Raw genomic sequence first — 14,320 nt, 5'->3', positions numbered from 1 at the left:
TCTTCATGGCAACTGTCATCTTTCTTTTGATAGGTGAGAAAAGGGAGGCACAGAGAGGCTAAATAACTTGCCTGAGATCACACAGAAGCAGAGGAGCTGAACGGTGGACCCAGGCAGGCCACCTCTGCAGCCGCTGTTCTTGGCTACCATGGGCTCCTCCTCTGGGCTAACCCAGCCCTTGCCAGAATCCTACATGGAAAGTATTATCATCCCATTGAATAGAAGAGGAAATAGAGGCACAGAGGGGCCCCAGGAGGGTAGAATTAGTAACTGGGGTTGTGGGGAGCTGGGATTAGTCCCAGGTCTGAAAACCAGGCCTTCCCTCTACCCTTCCTATTTGCCAAAAACCTGGGCCCCATCCTGCCCAAAGTCAGTAGCCCAGGTGGCAGGATGTGCTTCTGCCTGGTGCTGGCCTTGGGGAGCACTTGTTTTTCCCTGGAGGAAGCAGCAGGTGTGGCCTTCTTTTTGGAACTGATCCTGACTGGGCTGAGGCCAGGACCCCCCTACACACACAGCCAGGCCAGGAGGACTTAAATAGGACTAGGTCAGAGCTTCTAGGCTTGGATGGAGGGGCTGGAATTTGGGAGAGGGGCTTGGAGGTCAGCCCCATTTTTGTAAGCCTCTCACCCACTGGACTCCATATCTCCTGCTAATTGCACTCTTTGGATGGGAAATGACATAGAAGTGCCTCCCAGCTCAGCCCCGGGGAGACCTCTCCAAGGACAGTGAAGAAAGCTGGCGGGATGCCCCTGCCCTTCTTTCTGGAGCAGAGCCCTGGGGCCTTCTGGAGTCCCAGCCGGGTTGGGGTCTACAAGGGGTAAGACTCCAAGTGACTTCTCTGTCTGTCCCTCGTGCTAATAAAAGTCTCCATTCAAGGAAGAACTGCCTAGGGCTGCCAAGTTATCCTGATTCTGTCATTGTAGCATCAGGGTGGGGGCCTTGGGCCTTTCCAGCCTCTTCGAGGGAGTATTCTTGGGTGGGATGTGGCTCCTAACTGGTGTCATCACCTCAGAGGCCAATATTCCAAGACCTAGAATTCCCACGTTGGACTCAGGGACTGGTGAGACCACCTTGACTCCTTCTGCCAGGGCCCTTTGAGAGCAGCCCATCCTGCCCATGAGTGCTCCTGCTTAGTGAGTCAGACCCTTGCATTAGACCCCGGAGAAGGAAGAGAAACAGGTCTCAGAAAGCACTTGGAGGAGGAGGGAAGGGCTTGGAAGAAACCTGGCTCAGAAGATGGTGCCCTCCCCTCACATATTCCCAGACTTGAAGGGGCATCTTACTTCTGAGCTTTCCACAGCCCCAGCCTCCTAGCTGTCTCTCTTGGCTGCTGAAATAAAGACCAGGCCCTTTTACCACCTTTGTTATGTGACCTGGTTAGACCTCATCTCTTGCCCCTAGTTCTTTGCTTTCAGTGCCACACCAGCCCTCTTGACTGTTCTTGAATCCATCATGATTCTTTCTACCCCAGGGACCTTGCACTAGCCAGCATCTTGCTGTGCTTCCTCCCATCTCACTTAGCTAACATGGGAGAGGCATTTTCTTTACACACCCAGAGAAAATAGAACCTGGTACCTTCCAAGACTGAGACGGTTGGAAGAAACTTTTTGTATTGTAGCTTGAGGGTGGGAAGGAGAAGACACAATTTGAGCATAAGAAGGTGAGCTGGAGGCCGGGCATGGTGGTTCATGCCTGTAATCTCAGTATTAGAAATGCTGTTCCCCACTGCCTGCTACAAAGAAATAGCACTCAGACATAAATTTAATTGTCTCAGCAAGGCAATTTTTACTTTCTGCAGAAAGGGTGCTCCTCACAGATGGAACAATGGCGAGAGCACACTTGAACAAGGGAGGGGAAGGGGTTCTTATTCCTGACCCAGGTAGTCCCTACTGCTGTGTTGTTCCCCTGATGGCTAGGGTTGGACTGCACAGTCTAAGCTAATTCCGATTGGCTATTTTAAAAAGAGCAGGGGTATGAGCCAGAGTGGTGAGGTGAGTAGTTTGGTGGGAAGAACTGTTAGGAAGAGATAACTAAAGGTGTTCCCATAAGGGAACATCAGAGCAGGTGACCAGGGGTGACTCAGGTCAAAGCAGGTGACTGGGATGAGTCAGGATGGAGCAAGTGACCAGGGGAACAGATGTGAACTGCTGATAAGAACTGGGGGAAAATGTTGTTTACTGAAATTAGAAGCAAGGGGGCAAAGAGAACCAGGAAGTTAAACTTTAAAATGGAAAATCAAAGAATAAGAGAGCTGAACATACTGACTTACTGATTCTTTGAAGAGAAACTTGGGGTTCACTATATTTAACACCAGCACTGTGGTGAGGTTGAGGCAGGTGGATCACTAGAGGTCGGGAGTTTGAGACCAACCTGGCCAACATGGTGAAACCCCGTCTCTACTAAAAATACAAAAATTAGCTGGGTGTGGTGGTGCGTGTCTGTAATCCTAGATACTTGAGAGGCTGAGGCAGGAGAATTGCTTGAACTTGGGAGGTGGAGGTTGCAGTGAGCTGGGATTGTGCCACTGCATGCCAGCCTGGATCACAGAGAGACTCCATCTCAAAAAAAAAAAAAAAAAAGTGGTGAGCTGGAAATAGGCTCAGGCTCATGAGCAGTTTATCTTCTGGAATAAAGTTTTTTGCCTTTTTAGAGGCTCTGTTTTCCTCCATTTCTACCAGAAACCAGACCTCTGAGGGCCCCTTCCCCTCCCGCCATCCTCAGGATCTGAAGCCCCTGTCCTCCCTCACTTCCTGTCCAGCACTGGAACACTATGGGACACAGAGTGTGTGCCAGCTCCTGCAGGAAGCTGGTCAGACAAGGAGAGTGCTGGGTTAAAGGAGATAAATTTGGAAGGTATCCAGGGACCTGATCAGGGAGGACCCTGAGTCCCAAGGAGAGAGGTTCAGATTTCTTCCTCCAGGCACCATGGAGCTTGGAGGGTTTGGGGGCAGCTGCCTTGGAAGGGCTGAAAGGAGGAGGACAGCGTTGGTGATACACATCCCTTCCCCCTCCCTCTACCCATCAGCCACAGAAGAAGGACTCTCCAGCTCTTGGATACAGCATTTTAATACCAGTGGGCCTTTAGGACAGGGAGGAGTTGGGAGCCAATCCCCATCTCTGTACTCCTAACCCAACTTCCACCATGCTGGAGGAGACACCAGGGTTCCAGCTGTGAGCCTGGTGCTTGCCTTCTGGTTCAAGCCCCATCCTGACGTCCTTGGAGACTTCTAGCTCAAGCTCTGGAGGAAATCCACCAGCAGGTGCTCAGGGAAGCCAAAGTCCATCTGCAGCAGCAGGAAGCCCTGGAGGGAGGGGCGGGAGGAGAGAGGGGCAGGCTGGGCTGACTCCCAGGCCACCAGGAGGGAGCCAAGCTGGTGAAGTCCCCTCTGCCTGTCTCCCCAACAGCCCCCAGTCACCCTGGGAATCCTGTCTGGGTCTCCCTCCCCAGGAACAGGGACTGGTGAGGGGCACTTTGTACTCACATCTCGAGTGATAATCTCAGGATTGATGATGTCGAAGAGGCTCAGGCCTTTGCTGTTCATGAGAGCTGTAAACACTGCCTCAAGCCCTGGGGCAGGGGACAGAGCCCCAGTCAGCCCTTCTTGGGGAGCAAGGCTGGCCTGAGGCTCTGCCACCCTGGGCAGTGGGAGATGCTGAGACCCCTTTGGACCAATATTCTGTAAACATGTGTTTCACTTTGACTTAGAAGAGTGGGCAAGTGCTTCTGAGGAGGAGGAAGAGCAGAGTTTGTGTGGTGGCAGGGCTTGCCACTCTGCTGCCAAAAAAAAAATTCCCTCTATCCCGAATTTGAGCTCCCAACCCATTCACTATGGCCACATGACCTGCAGTTAGCTGAATCTACCTACCCTGCTAGGAAGGAAGCTTTCCCACACAGCTTCTCAAAGTGTTCTTTGCAACCACAGAGTGGTCTCCTTGTAAGTAGTTGTAGGAACCATTTAATCTGCACCCCCTAGCTTTAGCTTCATGGTTCAGATGGGGGAAAATGAGGCCAAGAGATGCCAAGACACACCACTAGGATCATTCCAGTTTCCACGCCCTTCCTCTCCTACCTAAGCCATGTGGACAAGCAGATATTCAAAAGGAAGGCATAGTCAGCTCAGCATACTCTGTGGGGAACGGAGCAGAAAGCTCTCAGCAGAGCCTTGTCCAAATTATCCCCAGCACATGCGTGCTATGGTGTCTGAGAGTCTACCATTCGAGTCACCTCAGAGGGATAAATATTCTACCATTTCAAGGTCAAAAGGAAAATTGGGAGTCATCAAGTTCAACATTCTTGTTTTACAGAAAGGGAAACTGAGGTTCAGGACTGGGCTAGAACTAGGTCTCAGCCTCCCAGCCCAGGGCTCTTTCTGCTATATCAGGTTGCTGTTCGGAGACCTGCATCCTGAAAGTGGTGAGCCATCCCACTGGGTGGCAGAGATAATATTCTGCAAGTAAACCAAGAACAGAGTTCTGTACATCTGGCCGAGTCACTGGCGTGCAATGACACCAGCAGGGAGAAGGAAGGGGGCCCAGACTGCTAAGTATCAATGACTGGGAAGAGGGGCACCTGGAGCTCTGCCTGGGAAGGGCCCACAAGGTGAAATGGGAAACTGTCAGGCTCGGCACCCGGTTTCCCCTCCAGCCCACACTTACGAGACATGACCTCAGGGATGCCCACAGTGGTGATCATTGACTGCAGGAAGCTCTGGACGGACTCGGAGCTGCTCTGCCAATCAGAGGCCCATAGTGAGTGCTCCGTGGAGCATGGAAATGACCCACAGGGCAGATGCTGCACGGCCTGGATGAGCATTCATCCACATGCCTATCCGTGAAAACAATACATCCAACCCACTCCCTCTTCCAGCCCCAGACGGTGCCCCTCCTCAGTGGTCTTTCCTTCGCCCTCGGGGGGCCCAGTATTGCTAGCCCATTCCACAGAGGGAAAATTGAGGTCCATGGAGGGGCTGCTTGGCCAGTACTCTTCTGCCTAAACTCTAATCCATACCACCACGCTCTCATTTTTGCAAAACAAGGGCTCTCCCAAAAGACATGGCAGAGAGAAGAAGGGTCACAAGAGACACAGCATGGACCATCTGGTCCAGATTCTTTTGGTCCGGTTGCCTGATTTCCTTTAGGGCCCTCCACCTGCTTTCTTTAAGGCAGGAAGTCCCACAGGACTTATTTCCCCCAGTCTATCCAAGACCACCTACCTCAGTCAAGTTGGAAACAGTCTTTGGTGTAATCCTGAAATAAAAAAGAGATGAGAATTTGACCCACCATTGGGCCCCCTCCTGTAACATCTCCTGGGAAAGAAACTCTAAGAATAACAGCCAGTGCTTCTATCTCATAGCTCAGGCCCTTTGGGGCATCTCTTGAGATTTGCTATTCTCTTGAGATTTGCCAGGCCTTCACTCCGGCAGTGCTCTCCTCCTGCTAGCCCCTCCCTCCATTCCTCCTGGCGCCCCTTCTTCCCAAAGAAGATTCTATCTAGGTAGGGTCTTATCTCCCTGCAGTCAGGCCATATGTCCCAAGGGGAAGGGGCCACATTTCCCCACCAACACCCTGTGCTGTGCCTGACTCCAAGGGACCAGGGAGAGGTTTGCAGAGTCGACCAGCCCCTCTCTTCTCTGCAGCACATACTGGAAATCCAAGAGGCTTAAGAAGAGCTTTTTCTTAGAATAGGAGGCCTGGACGGTGGTCATGATATCCTGGGGAGAGAAACCAAATTTGCTGTGAGCCGGGGCTCTTCCTGAAGCAGAGAGCAACCTTCTAGCTCAGGGCCCTTGATTCTTTCCACTGAGGGACTGGAGAGGCATGGGTGACACGGGAACCAGGCTTAGCTACTGCTCTTCTGAAAACTGAGGAAAGTTCCCCAGCACCTGTGGCTTTGGGGTTAGGACCTGAGAAGTCACTTCCTTTTCCTTTTTGTTTTGTTTTGTTTGTTTTTGAGACACAGTCTCACTCTGTCGCCTAGGATGGAGGGCAGTGGCACGATCTCAACTCATTGCAACCTCCACATTCCAGGTTCAAGCGATTCTCCTGCCTCAGCCTCCCAAGTAGCTGGGATTACAGGTGTGTGCCACCATGCCTGGCTAATCTTTGTATTTTTAGTAGAGACGGGGTTTCACCATTTGGCCAGGCTGGTCTTGAGCTCCTGACCTCAAGTGATCCACCCACCTCGGCCTCCCAAAGTGCTGGGATTACAGGCTTGAGCCACTGTGCCCGGCCCACGTGGGCACTTTCTCTCCTGGTTTCTGACTTATCCACATCACCAATAGTTTCTTCCTGTTTGGTGAGAAACAATCACAGTCCTGGGCTTTCCTGCATACCTCACTCCCTCCACCTCCCAAGTGAAACCATCATTAAAGCGAGGTGAGGCTTCCTCCACTGGCGGTGCTACTCCAAATGTGGTCCCTTAACCGGCATCGTTCTCACCACGCAGAAGGGAACGTGTGGGAAAGGCAGGTTCTCAGGCCCCACTACAGACCCATCAAACCTGAAACCCTAGGGGTGGGTCCAGAAGTCTGTGCAGTAACACCCCGCCAAAGTCTGAGGCCCATGACGCTAGATCACTTTAAATAGACGCTGGATTTTGAGTTATAAGTTGTATAAGCACCTCTGCTGACCACCCATTTCTATTTCATAGCACTGGGCACAATTAGTAGTTATATAGTCTTTTGTTTGTCTAGTTATTGTCCCTTTCTTCCCATTCGACTGTAAGTTTCATGAGATCAGGAACCATATGGTCCCGGCCCACAGTAAAACCTCAACAGATTGTTGAAAATGAATGAGGCCGGGCACGGTGGCTCATGCCTGTAATCCCAGCCCTTTGGGAGGCCGAGGTGGGCAGATCATGAGGTCAGGAGATCAAGACCATCCTGGTCAACATGGTGAAACCCTGTCTCTACCAAAAACACAAAAATTAGCTGGGTGTGGCGGCATGTGCCTGTAATCCCAGCTACTTGGGAGGCTGACACAGGAGAATCGTTGGAACCCAGGAGGTAGAGGTTGCCAGTGAGCCGAGTTCACGCCACTGCACTCCAGCCTGGTGACAGAGCTAGACTCCGTCTCAAAAATAAATAAATAAATAAATAAATGGAAAGAAAGAAAATGAATGAATGAATGAATGAATGAATGAATGAATGTGCTGGGGGTGCAGAAACTACTGGCTCAGGTCTGAATGTGATGTATGGCCTTGAACAAGTGTCCCATTGGTTCTAGGCCTCTGGAGTGCCCTCTGCAGTGAAGCGGTGGGCACAGCTGAGGCTTGGAGGCTGTTCCTGCTTTCTGTCACTTTAGCCAGGGCTCAGTTTGATGCCTCTCCAATCCCACAGTCCTTCACCAGCACCAGCCATGTCATCTCTTCCCTCTCCTAATCCCAAAGCCTCTGTGGCTTTTAATTTCTCCTTCCGGTCTTTAAACCTCCATGAGATAGTCTCAATGTACCTCCTAGCCTTCACCTCAAAACAACCCTTGTCCCTGGCCACACTGGGATTCCCCTCCCCTGGCTCTATTTGTGTTTTTCCCTGGGCCACGGCACCTTCCCATGGCTTTCTCCCTGCCCCTGAGATCCAGTCAAAACTCCCTTCTGGAAGCACTCCCTTCAACTCCAACACACACACACGTCCTAGTGAACACAGATTTCTAAAAATCCTTTCTGTACACAGCCAGACTCAAAAGCCAAAGGAGAGGTCTTCAGGAGGCAGGAACAAGGGCAGACGCCTAGGAAAGTTGGGGGAGGGGGAATGAAGTGCTTTGCAATGAAACAGGACATTCCAGGAAGGGGAGGATGAGTTTGGGTGAGTAGGGGGCTAACAGGTATTTGTTATAGTGGTAAAGACTAATTTCAGTCAGGCCCGTGAACCTTCCCCTAGGACCATCTGCACACTTCTTATAAAATCCAGTAGGCTAGGCACGGTGGCTCACACCTGTAATCCCAGCACTTTGGGAGGCCGGGGGGGGGGGGGGTGGATCACGAGGTCAGGAGTTCGAGACCAGCCTGGCCAACATAGTGAGACCCCGTTTCTGCCAAAAATACAAAAATTTGCCAGGTGTGGTAGCACGTGCCTATAGTCCCAACTACTTGGGAGGCTGAGGCAGGAGAATTGCTTAAACCTGGGAAGTGGAGGTTGCAGTGAGCGGAGCACTCCAGCCTGGGTGACAGAGTGAGACTCTGTCTCAAGAAAAAAAAAAAAAATTCCAGTTTTAGCCAAAGAACCCGGCTAAGTCAATTTGGCAAGAACCCCCTATTCTCGATATGTGATCACCCTTGAAATCTGATCAGATTTCTCTACCTCCACCTCCCCCTAGATGTTGTCTGATCACCCTGTCTTCAGCTGGAATCCTGTTAGGTTGGTTTTAGCCAGAATCCCCCTTAGCTCTGATGTTTTCTCTTAGTAATTTTCCATCCCTGATCCCATCCTGCTCTGTGGTTATAAATTCTCACTTGCTCATGTTTGAAGTTGAGGCCAAGTTCTTCCACTACTGTAAGCCCTGCCGTAGTGGTTCCTATACCTGTCATGAGAGTCCCAAATGGTCTCTCTTACCATGCTTTAACATGAATAATTTTTTCTTTTTCGTTTCTTTTTTTTTTTTTTTTTTTTGAGACGGATCCTTGCTCTGTTGCCCAGGCTGGAGTGCAGTGGCATGATCTTGGCTCACTGCAACCTCCGCCTCCCAGGTTCAAGCGATTCCTCTACCTCAGCCTCCCAAGTAGCTGGGACTAGAGGTGTGCACCACCACGCCCGGTTAATTTTTGTATTTTTAGTAGAGACGGGATTTCACCATATTGGCCAGACTGGTCTTGAACTCCCGACCATGTGATCCACCCACCTCGGCCTCCCAAAGTGCTGGGATTACAGGCGTGAGCCACCGTGCCCGGCCGAATAATTCTTTTTTAACAAATGCTCAATGTTTCAGATTCTTAACAAAAAAAAAGTAAATAAAATAATACGTATCCATCCACATGAGAAAGCCAAAAGGAATAAAACAGAAAAACAAAAAAGAAAATAATACAAAAATTAAAGAGATATTTAAAAGGCTAAAGAAACTGGGCACAGTGGCTCATGCCTGTAATCCCAACATTTTGGGAGGCCAAGGTGGGTGGATCACTTGAGCCCAGGGATTTGAGACCAGCTTGGGCAACGTGGCAAAACCCTGTCTCTACAAAAAAACAAAACGTGGAGGTACACATCTCTAGTCGGGAAGCTGAGGTGGGAGGATCACCTGAGCTAGGGAGATCAAGGCTAGAGTGAGTACTGCTGCACTCCAGCCTGGGCAGAAACAAACAAACAACAACAAAAAACAACGGCTAAATACAATGTGCTATTGTGGATCAGATCTTGGAAAAGAAAAAGGATATCAGTGGAAAAACTGGGGAGATTCAAATAAAGTTTAGAGTTTGGTTAACAGTCGTGCACCAATGTTGATGTCTCCGCTATGACAATGTAGCGTGGTTATGTAGGATGTGAACAAAGGGGGTAGTGGGTGGGGGGTATATGGGAACACTCTGTATTTTGCAACTTTTATGCAAATCTAAAGTTACTCCAAAATAAAAAGTTTATTTAAAAATAATAAAGCACCAGAAGGAAATGCGCCCAGTAACCACATCGAAGGCCCCTGGAGAAGGGGGTTATGGTGACAGTGGTTTCCTTCTTTCTATTTTTCTATATTTTCCACAATGTGCTTGCATTGTTCTTGTCTTTAATTCTTAAAGTATTAAGAAATATTGACCAGGCACAGTGGCTCATGCCTGTAATCCCAGCACTTTGGGAGGCTGAGGCAGGTCAATCACTGGAGGTCAGGAGTTTGAGACTGGCCTGGCCAACATGGTGAAACCCTGCCTCTACTAAAAATTAGCTGGGTGTGGTGACATGCACCTGTAGTCCCAGCTAGCTGCTGCGGAGGCTGAGGCATGAGAATCGCTTGAACCGGGAAGGTGGAGGTTGCAGTGAGCCGAGATTGCACCACTGCACTCCAGCCTGAGAGTCTGTCTCAAAAAAAAAAAAAAAAAAAAAAAAATTGAAGATATTCTAAGAGGCCTTAAAGATAATACTGATCCTTAATTCCTTATTTGCAATGATAAAATCAAACAGGATTTGAAAACTACAAGTTTTTTCTTAAGTTTGTTGGCAAAACCTGGCCATTGTCTAGGAAGCTATCTGTGGTATTGCTTCATATGAGGAGAAATGCCAATTGAGGCATTTGAGGAGAATTGATTGTGTGGTGCCACCCCACACCCAATTGTGGTGTTCTGTAATATATCCAGTGTCTATACACTATACTACTTTTACAAATTCACAGAAGTTCTGAATTTGGAAACCCATGTGGCCCTAATGGATGGAGGGCTGTGGACTTGGGTAACAAACACCATTGTCCACTGCTCAGCTTAAGAAGGAAAATATTGGCCGGGCGCCGTGGCTCACGCCTGTAATCCCAGCACTTTGGGAGGCCGAGGTGGGCAGATCACTTGAAACCAGGAGTTTCAGACCAGCTGGGCCCACATAGCGAAACCCTGTCTCTACTAAAAATACAAAAAATTATCCGGGCATGGTAGCACATGCCTGTAATCCCAGCTACCTGGGAGGCTGAGGCATGAGAATCGCTGGAACCTGGGAGGCAGAGGTTGTAGTGAGCCGAGATTGTGCCACTTCACTCCAGCCTGGGCAACAGAGTGAGACTCTATCTCAAATAAATAAATAAATAAATAAATAATAAATAAATAAATAAAAATAAGAATGAAAGAAAATATGCTTGGCATGGTGGCTCATGCGTATAACCCCAGCAACTTAGGAGGCTGAGGCAGGAGAATCGCTTGAGGCCGGGAGTTTGAGAATAGCCTGGACAACATAACAAGACCCTGCCTCTAAGGAATTTTTTCTTTTTTTTTAATTAGCTGGGTGTGGTGGTGTTTGCCTGTGGTCCCAGCTGCTCAGGAGAGCTGAGGTGGGAGAGTCACTTGAGCCCAGGATTCGAGGGTGCAGTGAGCTATGATTGTGTCACTACACTCCAGCCTGAGTGACAGAATGAGACCCTGTCTCTAAAAAAATAAAAACAAGAAAAGAGAGAAAATATGACCTAAGCTGTGGAAGCCACGTGTGCACCCCTCATTACTTGCATGATGTGATTTTGATTGTTAAGGGGCCATGTGCAAGAGACAACCAGTGCCTGCAGAGGTGGTGAGAAGGATCTGGAGGCTTCAGAGGTCCCCAGGCCCCTGCCCATCTGTGAGTCAGGTTCCCCCACCACCACTCTCCCTGCACCCGCCTCACCTCTTCAAATGTGTAAGCTACAGAGTGTTGCTGGTCTGGGCGTGGAAAGAGGAATTTCACCATCACCGAAGAATTGACCACGACTCCCTTGTTTTGGCAGGAGATCTTGGGCATCTTGAGGCAGTGGACGGTGACTTGGGCCTGGCTGGGGAAGCCGCCGACAACCTGTGAAAGACAGGGGTCTCATGGCCAGGATGGGGGCCCATCAGGGCAGCAGCAGTCCTTGCCCTCAGAAATGGGAAGGACAAAGCTGGCTTGGGGCCCCAGGGCTGGGGAAAAGGAGGCAGCCTGGGGTAGTACCCGGGCCCCAGGCCATGCAAATTAGGACTCTCGTCCTCTGTGGGCTTCAGTTTCTCATCTGTGTGCTAGTGAGGCTATTCCTACCCTGAACTCCTCTCTCAGGATGTGCTGAGGATGCCTTCACTTAGCCTTCCCAGCCTCACTTTCCTCATCTGTAAAATGGGGATAATCATAGATCCTACCTCATAGGGTTGTCCTGAGGATGAAATGAGATAATCTGTGGAAAGATCTTAGAACAGGACACGCTGCATGGTAACCCTCCGAGGGAAGCTGCTGTAGCAGCTGGGCTAGGGGTGGGGATAGAGCAGAGAGTGCAGGAGCTGCGGGCTGTATCTGCAGGAGCCCAGCATTTTCCAGGGCATCCCAGAACAGAAGGTAAGACTGCATCTGAGGAATATTTAAAGAAGAGACACACCAGGCTGTGACACAAGGGGATCTGACCTAGTCAGTGAGGTGGGAGAGGCCATCCCTGAGGAGGCAGGAGGAGGAGCAGACGGGATGGGGGAGTGCAAACCATTCTGGCAGAGGGGACAGTGGACAAGAGCCCTGTGGAAGGAGCCTGGCCAAGACAAGGAATGCGCAGGCAGGGGCTGGGGAGTGTGGCCTGAGGACCTTCAATTACAGCCTGTGGGACTGGGCTCAAGGAGACCACATGCCCCAAGAAACCACCGAACCACTGGATACACAAGAAAAGGTTTCATTAAATACATAGCTGAGCTCAAAAGAAAGAAAGGGGCGGCAGGGTGCAGGGGCTCACACCTGTAATCCCAGCACTTTGGGAGGCTGAGGCAGGAGGATCATTTGAGGTCTGGAGGTCAAGACCAGCCTGGCCAACATGGTGAAACCCCGTCTCTACTAAAAATACAAAAAAATGAGCCAGGCACGGTGGTGTGCACCTGTAATCCCAGCTACTCGGGAGGCTGAGGCATGAGAATTGCTTGAACCCAGGAGGTGTAGGTTGCAGTGAGCTGAGATTGTGCCACTGCACTCCAGCCTGGGGAAAAAGAGCGAGACTCTGTCTCAAAAATAAATAAAATAAAATAAAATAAAATGAAAATCTCAGTCGGTAAGTAAACAAATAAGACACAGCTGTAAAAAGAATTAATGAACTAAAAAGATACTTGAAGAAATCATCCAGAATTTAGCGTAGAGATAAAAGAGATGGAAAACATGACAGAGCCTGTAAGAGACACGGCAAATGGAATGAGATGGCCCGGTGTGTGTCTCACGGAAATTTGAGGAGGTAGAAATGGAGAAAATAGGGATGGGGCAATCATGGAAAAGAAAGTGATGAAGAAATTTCCAGAGCTGATGGGCCAGGTGCTGTGGCTCACACCTGTAATTTCAGTGCTGAGACAGGAGAATCGCTTGAATCCAGGAGGTGGAGGTTGCAATGAGCTGAGATTGTGCCACTGCACTGCAGCCTGGGCTACAGAGCAAGACTCTATCCCAAAAAAAAAAAAAAAAGAAAGAAAGAAAAGAAATTTCCAGAGCTGATGAACGACGTCGTCAACTCTTAAACTGAACAGTTACACTGGGTAGGATACAACTAGATGGAGAGGTAGACAAGATGAGAAAATGCAGGATCCTGGAGGCCATGGCAGAGCACTTAGCCTGTATCCTACACCAGCTTTAAGCAGGCAGGTGAATGATCAGTTTTATTTCTTGAAAAGATTTTTCTGGCTGCTGTGGGGAACAGATTGTAGGAGGGTATCAGGACACAGGGAGACCCACCGGGAGCTACAGATGGGTCCCCACTAGAGATAATGGTAGCCTGGCCTGGGGAGGAGGTAGAGACAGAGAGAACTGAAAAGACTAGAAATAGGTCATCAAAGGAACAGGACTCAGACAAGAGGCTGAGGGAGAAGACCCAATCAGGGGCCTGCCCAATACTGTGAGTTGCGTATGTGCAAGGAGACAGACATCACAGAGCCAGGGAAGGCGGGACGGTCTGAGTTCAGAAGGGAAGACGGGCCATCCTCTGTTAGAACAGGAGAAGGGCCACAGGAAGGCGCAGGTGTGGGTGAGTGGGTAGGACTGGGAGCGGAGACATGCGGGGGAAGTTCTGTTGGTGGCTGTGCTCAGCTCTTGGGAAGTAGGTTGTGTGAGGAGAGGGAAGTGGAAGGTAGACAGGAGGGGGCAGCTGGAGATTTGAGGAAGGCAGGGAAGGCCTGAAGAAGTCATTGCAGTGGGTGGGGGAGTGAGGTAACCAGAAAGCTGAGCGAGGCTTATTCAGAAAGCATGAGGTCCATTTGAGGTAGGAGATCACGGGTTCTTAGTGGAACCCTGCATTGAGGAGTGGGATTATGAACATCATTGCCACTGGGCATAGCAAGAAGAGGCTGCGACCGGCAAGGAGCTTGCCTGAAGTCAGCTTTGGGATCAGGAGTAATCAAGTCACTTATTGCTGGGGCCCTCTGAGCCCGGAGTTGATCTTGAGGTTCCAGCCCCCTACAAGTCCCTATGCTTGGGTAATAGAGCAGAGAATGGAGCATTATCTTTGGGGGCAATAGAGCTGGGCTCAAACCCAGCCTTGCCATTCACTAAGTTTTCCTGTGTGTAAAATGGGGATGGTCTGACTGCCCCACTCATAGCATCAGTGTGAGCACTGAAGGAAGTCACACTCACTAAGCGCTTGGCTCCATGCCAAACACCCTACAAAGAGCTGTGTTCGCTGTTGTAATTGTTGTCATTGGTGTTGTCATTGGCTGTGTGGGGGCTCTTGAAGCCAGAGCAGGATTGGGGTA

The 14,320-nt window shown here is 50.0% G+C and overlaps 1 protein-coding gene across 5 annotated transcripts in view; it reads right to left on the bottom strand.

Moving 5' to 3' along the window:
- Window positions 1-3,048: 3,048 nt before the first annotated feature.
- The window catches only part of CET (cholesteryl ester transfer protein), a 28,562-nt gene continuing 17,290 nt past the window's right edge, over window positions 3,049-14,320 (bottom strand). For all 5 annotated transcript variants that reach the window (XM_011762129.3, XM_011762127.3, XM_011762126.3 and 2 more), the window contains 6 exons: window positions 11,274-11,438; window positions 5,644-5,711; window positions 5,214-5,247; window positions 4,657-4,729; window positions 3,483-3,568; window positions 3,049-3,302 (listed from right to left, as the gene is read on the bottom strand). In XM_011762129.3, the coding sequence (XP_011760431.1) occupies window positions 3,228-3,302; window positions 3,483-3,568; window positions 4,657-4,729; window positions 5,214-5,247; window positions 5,644-5,711; window positions 11,274-11,438 (501 nt within the window). In that variant the 3' untranslated portion in view covers window positions 3,049-3,227. The remainder of the gene's footprint in view (window positions 3,303-3,482; window positions 3,569-4,656; window positions 4,730-5,213; window positions 5,248-5,643; window positions 5,712-11,273; window positions 11,439-14,320) is intronic.

Source organism: Macaca nemestrina, chromosome 18 (genome assembly GCF_043159975.1).
Source record: "Macaca nemestrina isolate mMacNem1 chromosome 18, mMacNem.hap1, whole genome shotgun sequence".
NCBI classification, from domain to species: domain Eukaryota; kingdom Metazoa; phylum Chordata; class Mammalia; order Primates; family Cercopithecidae; genus Macaca; species Macaca nemestrina.
Note: the sequence above shows the minus strand (reverse complement) of the source record. Positions and strands in the feature narration are given on the sequence as shown.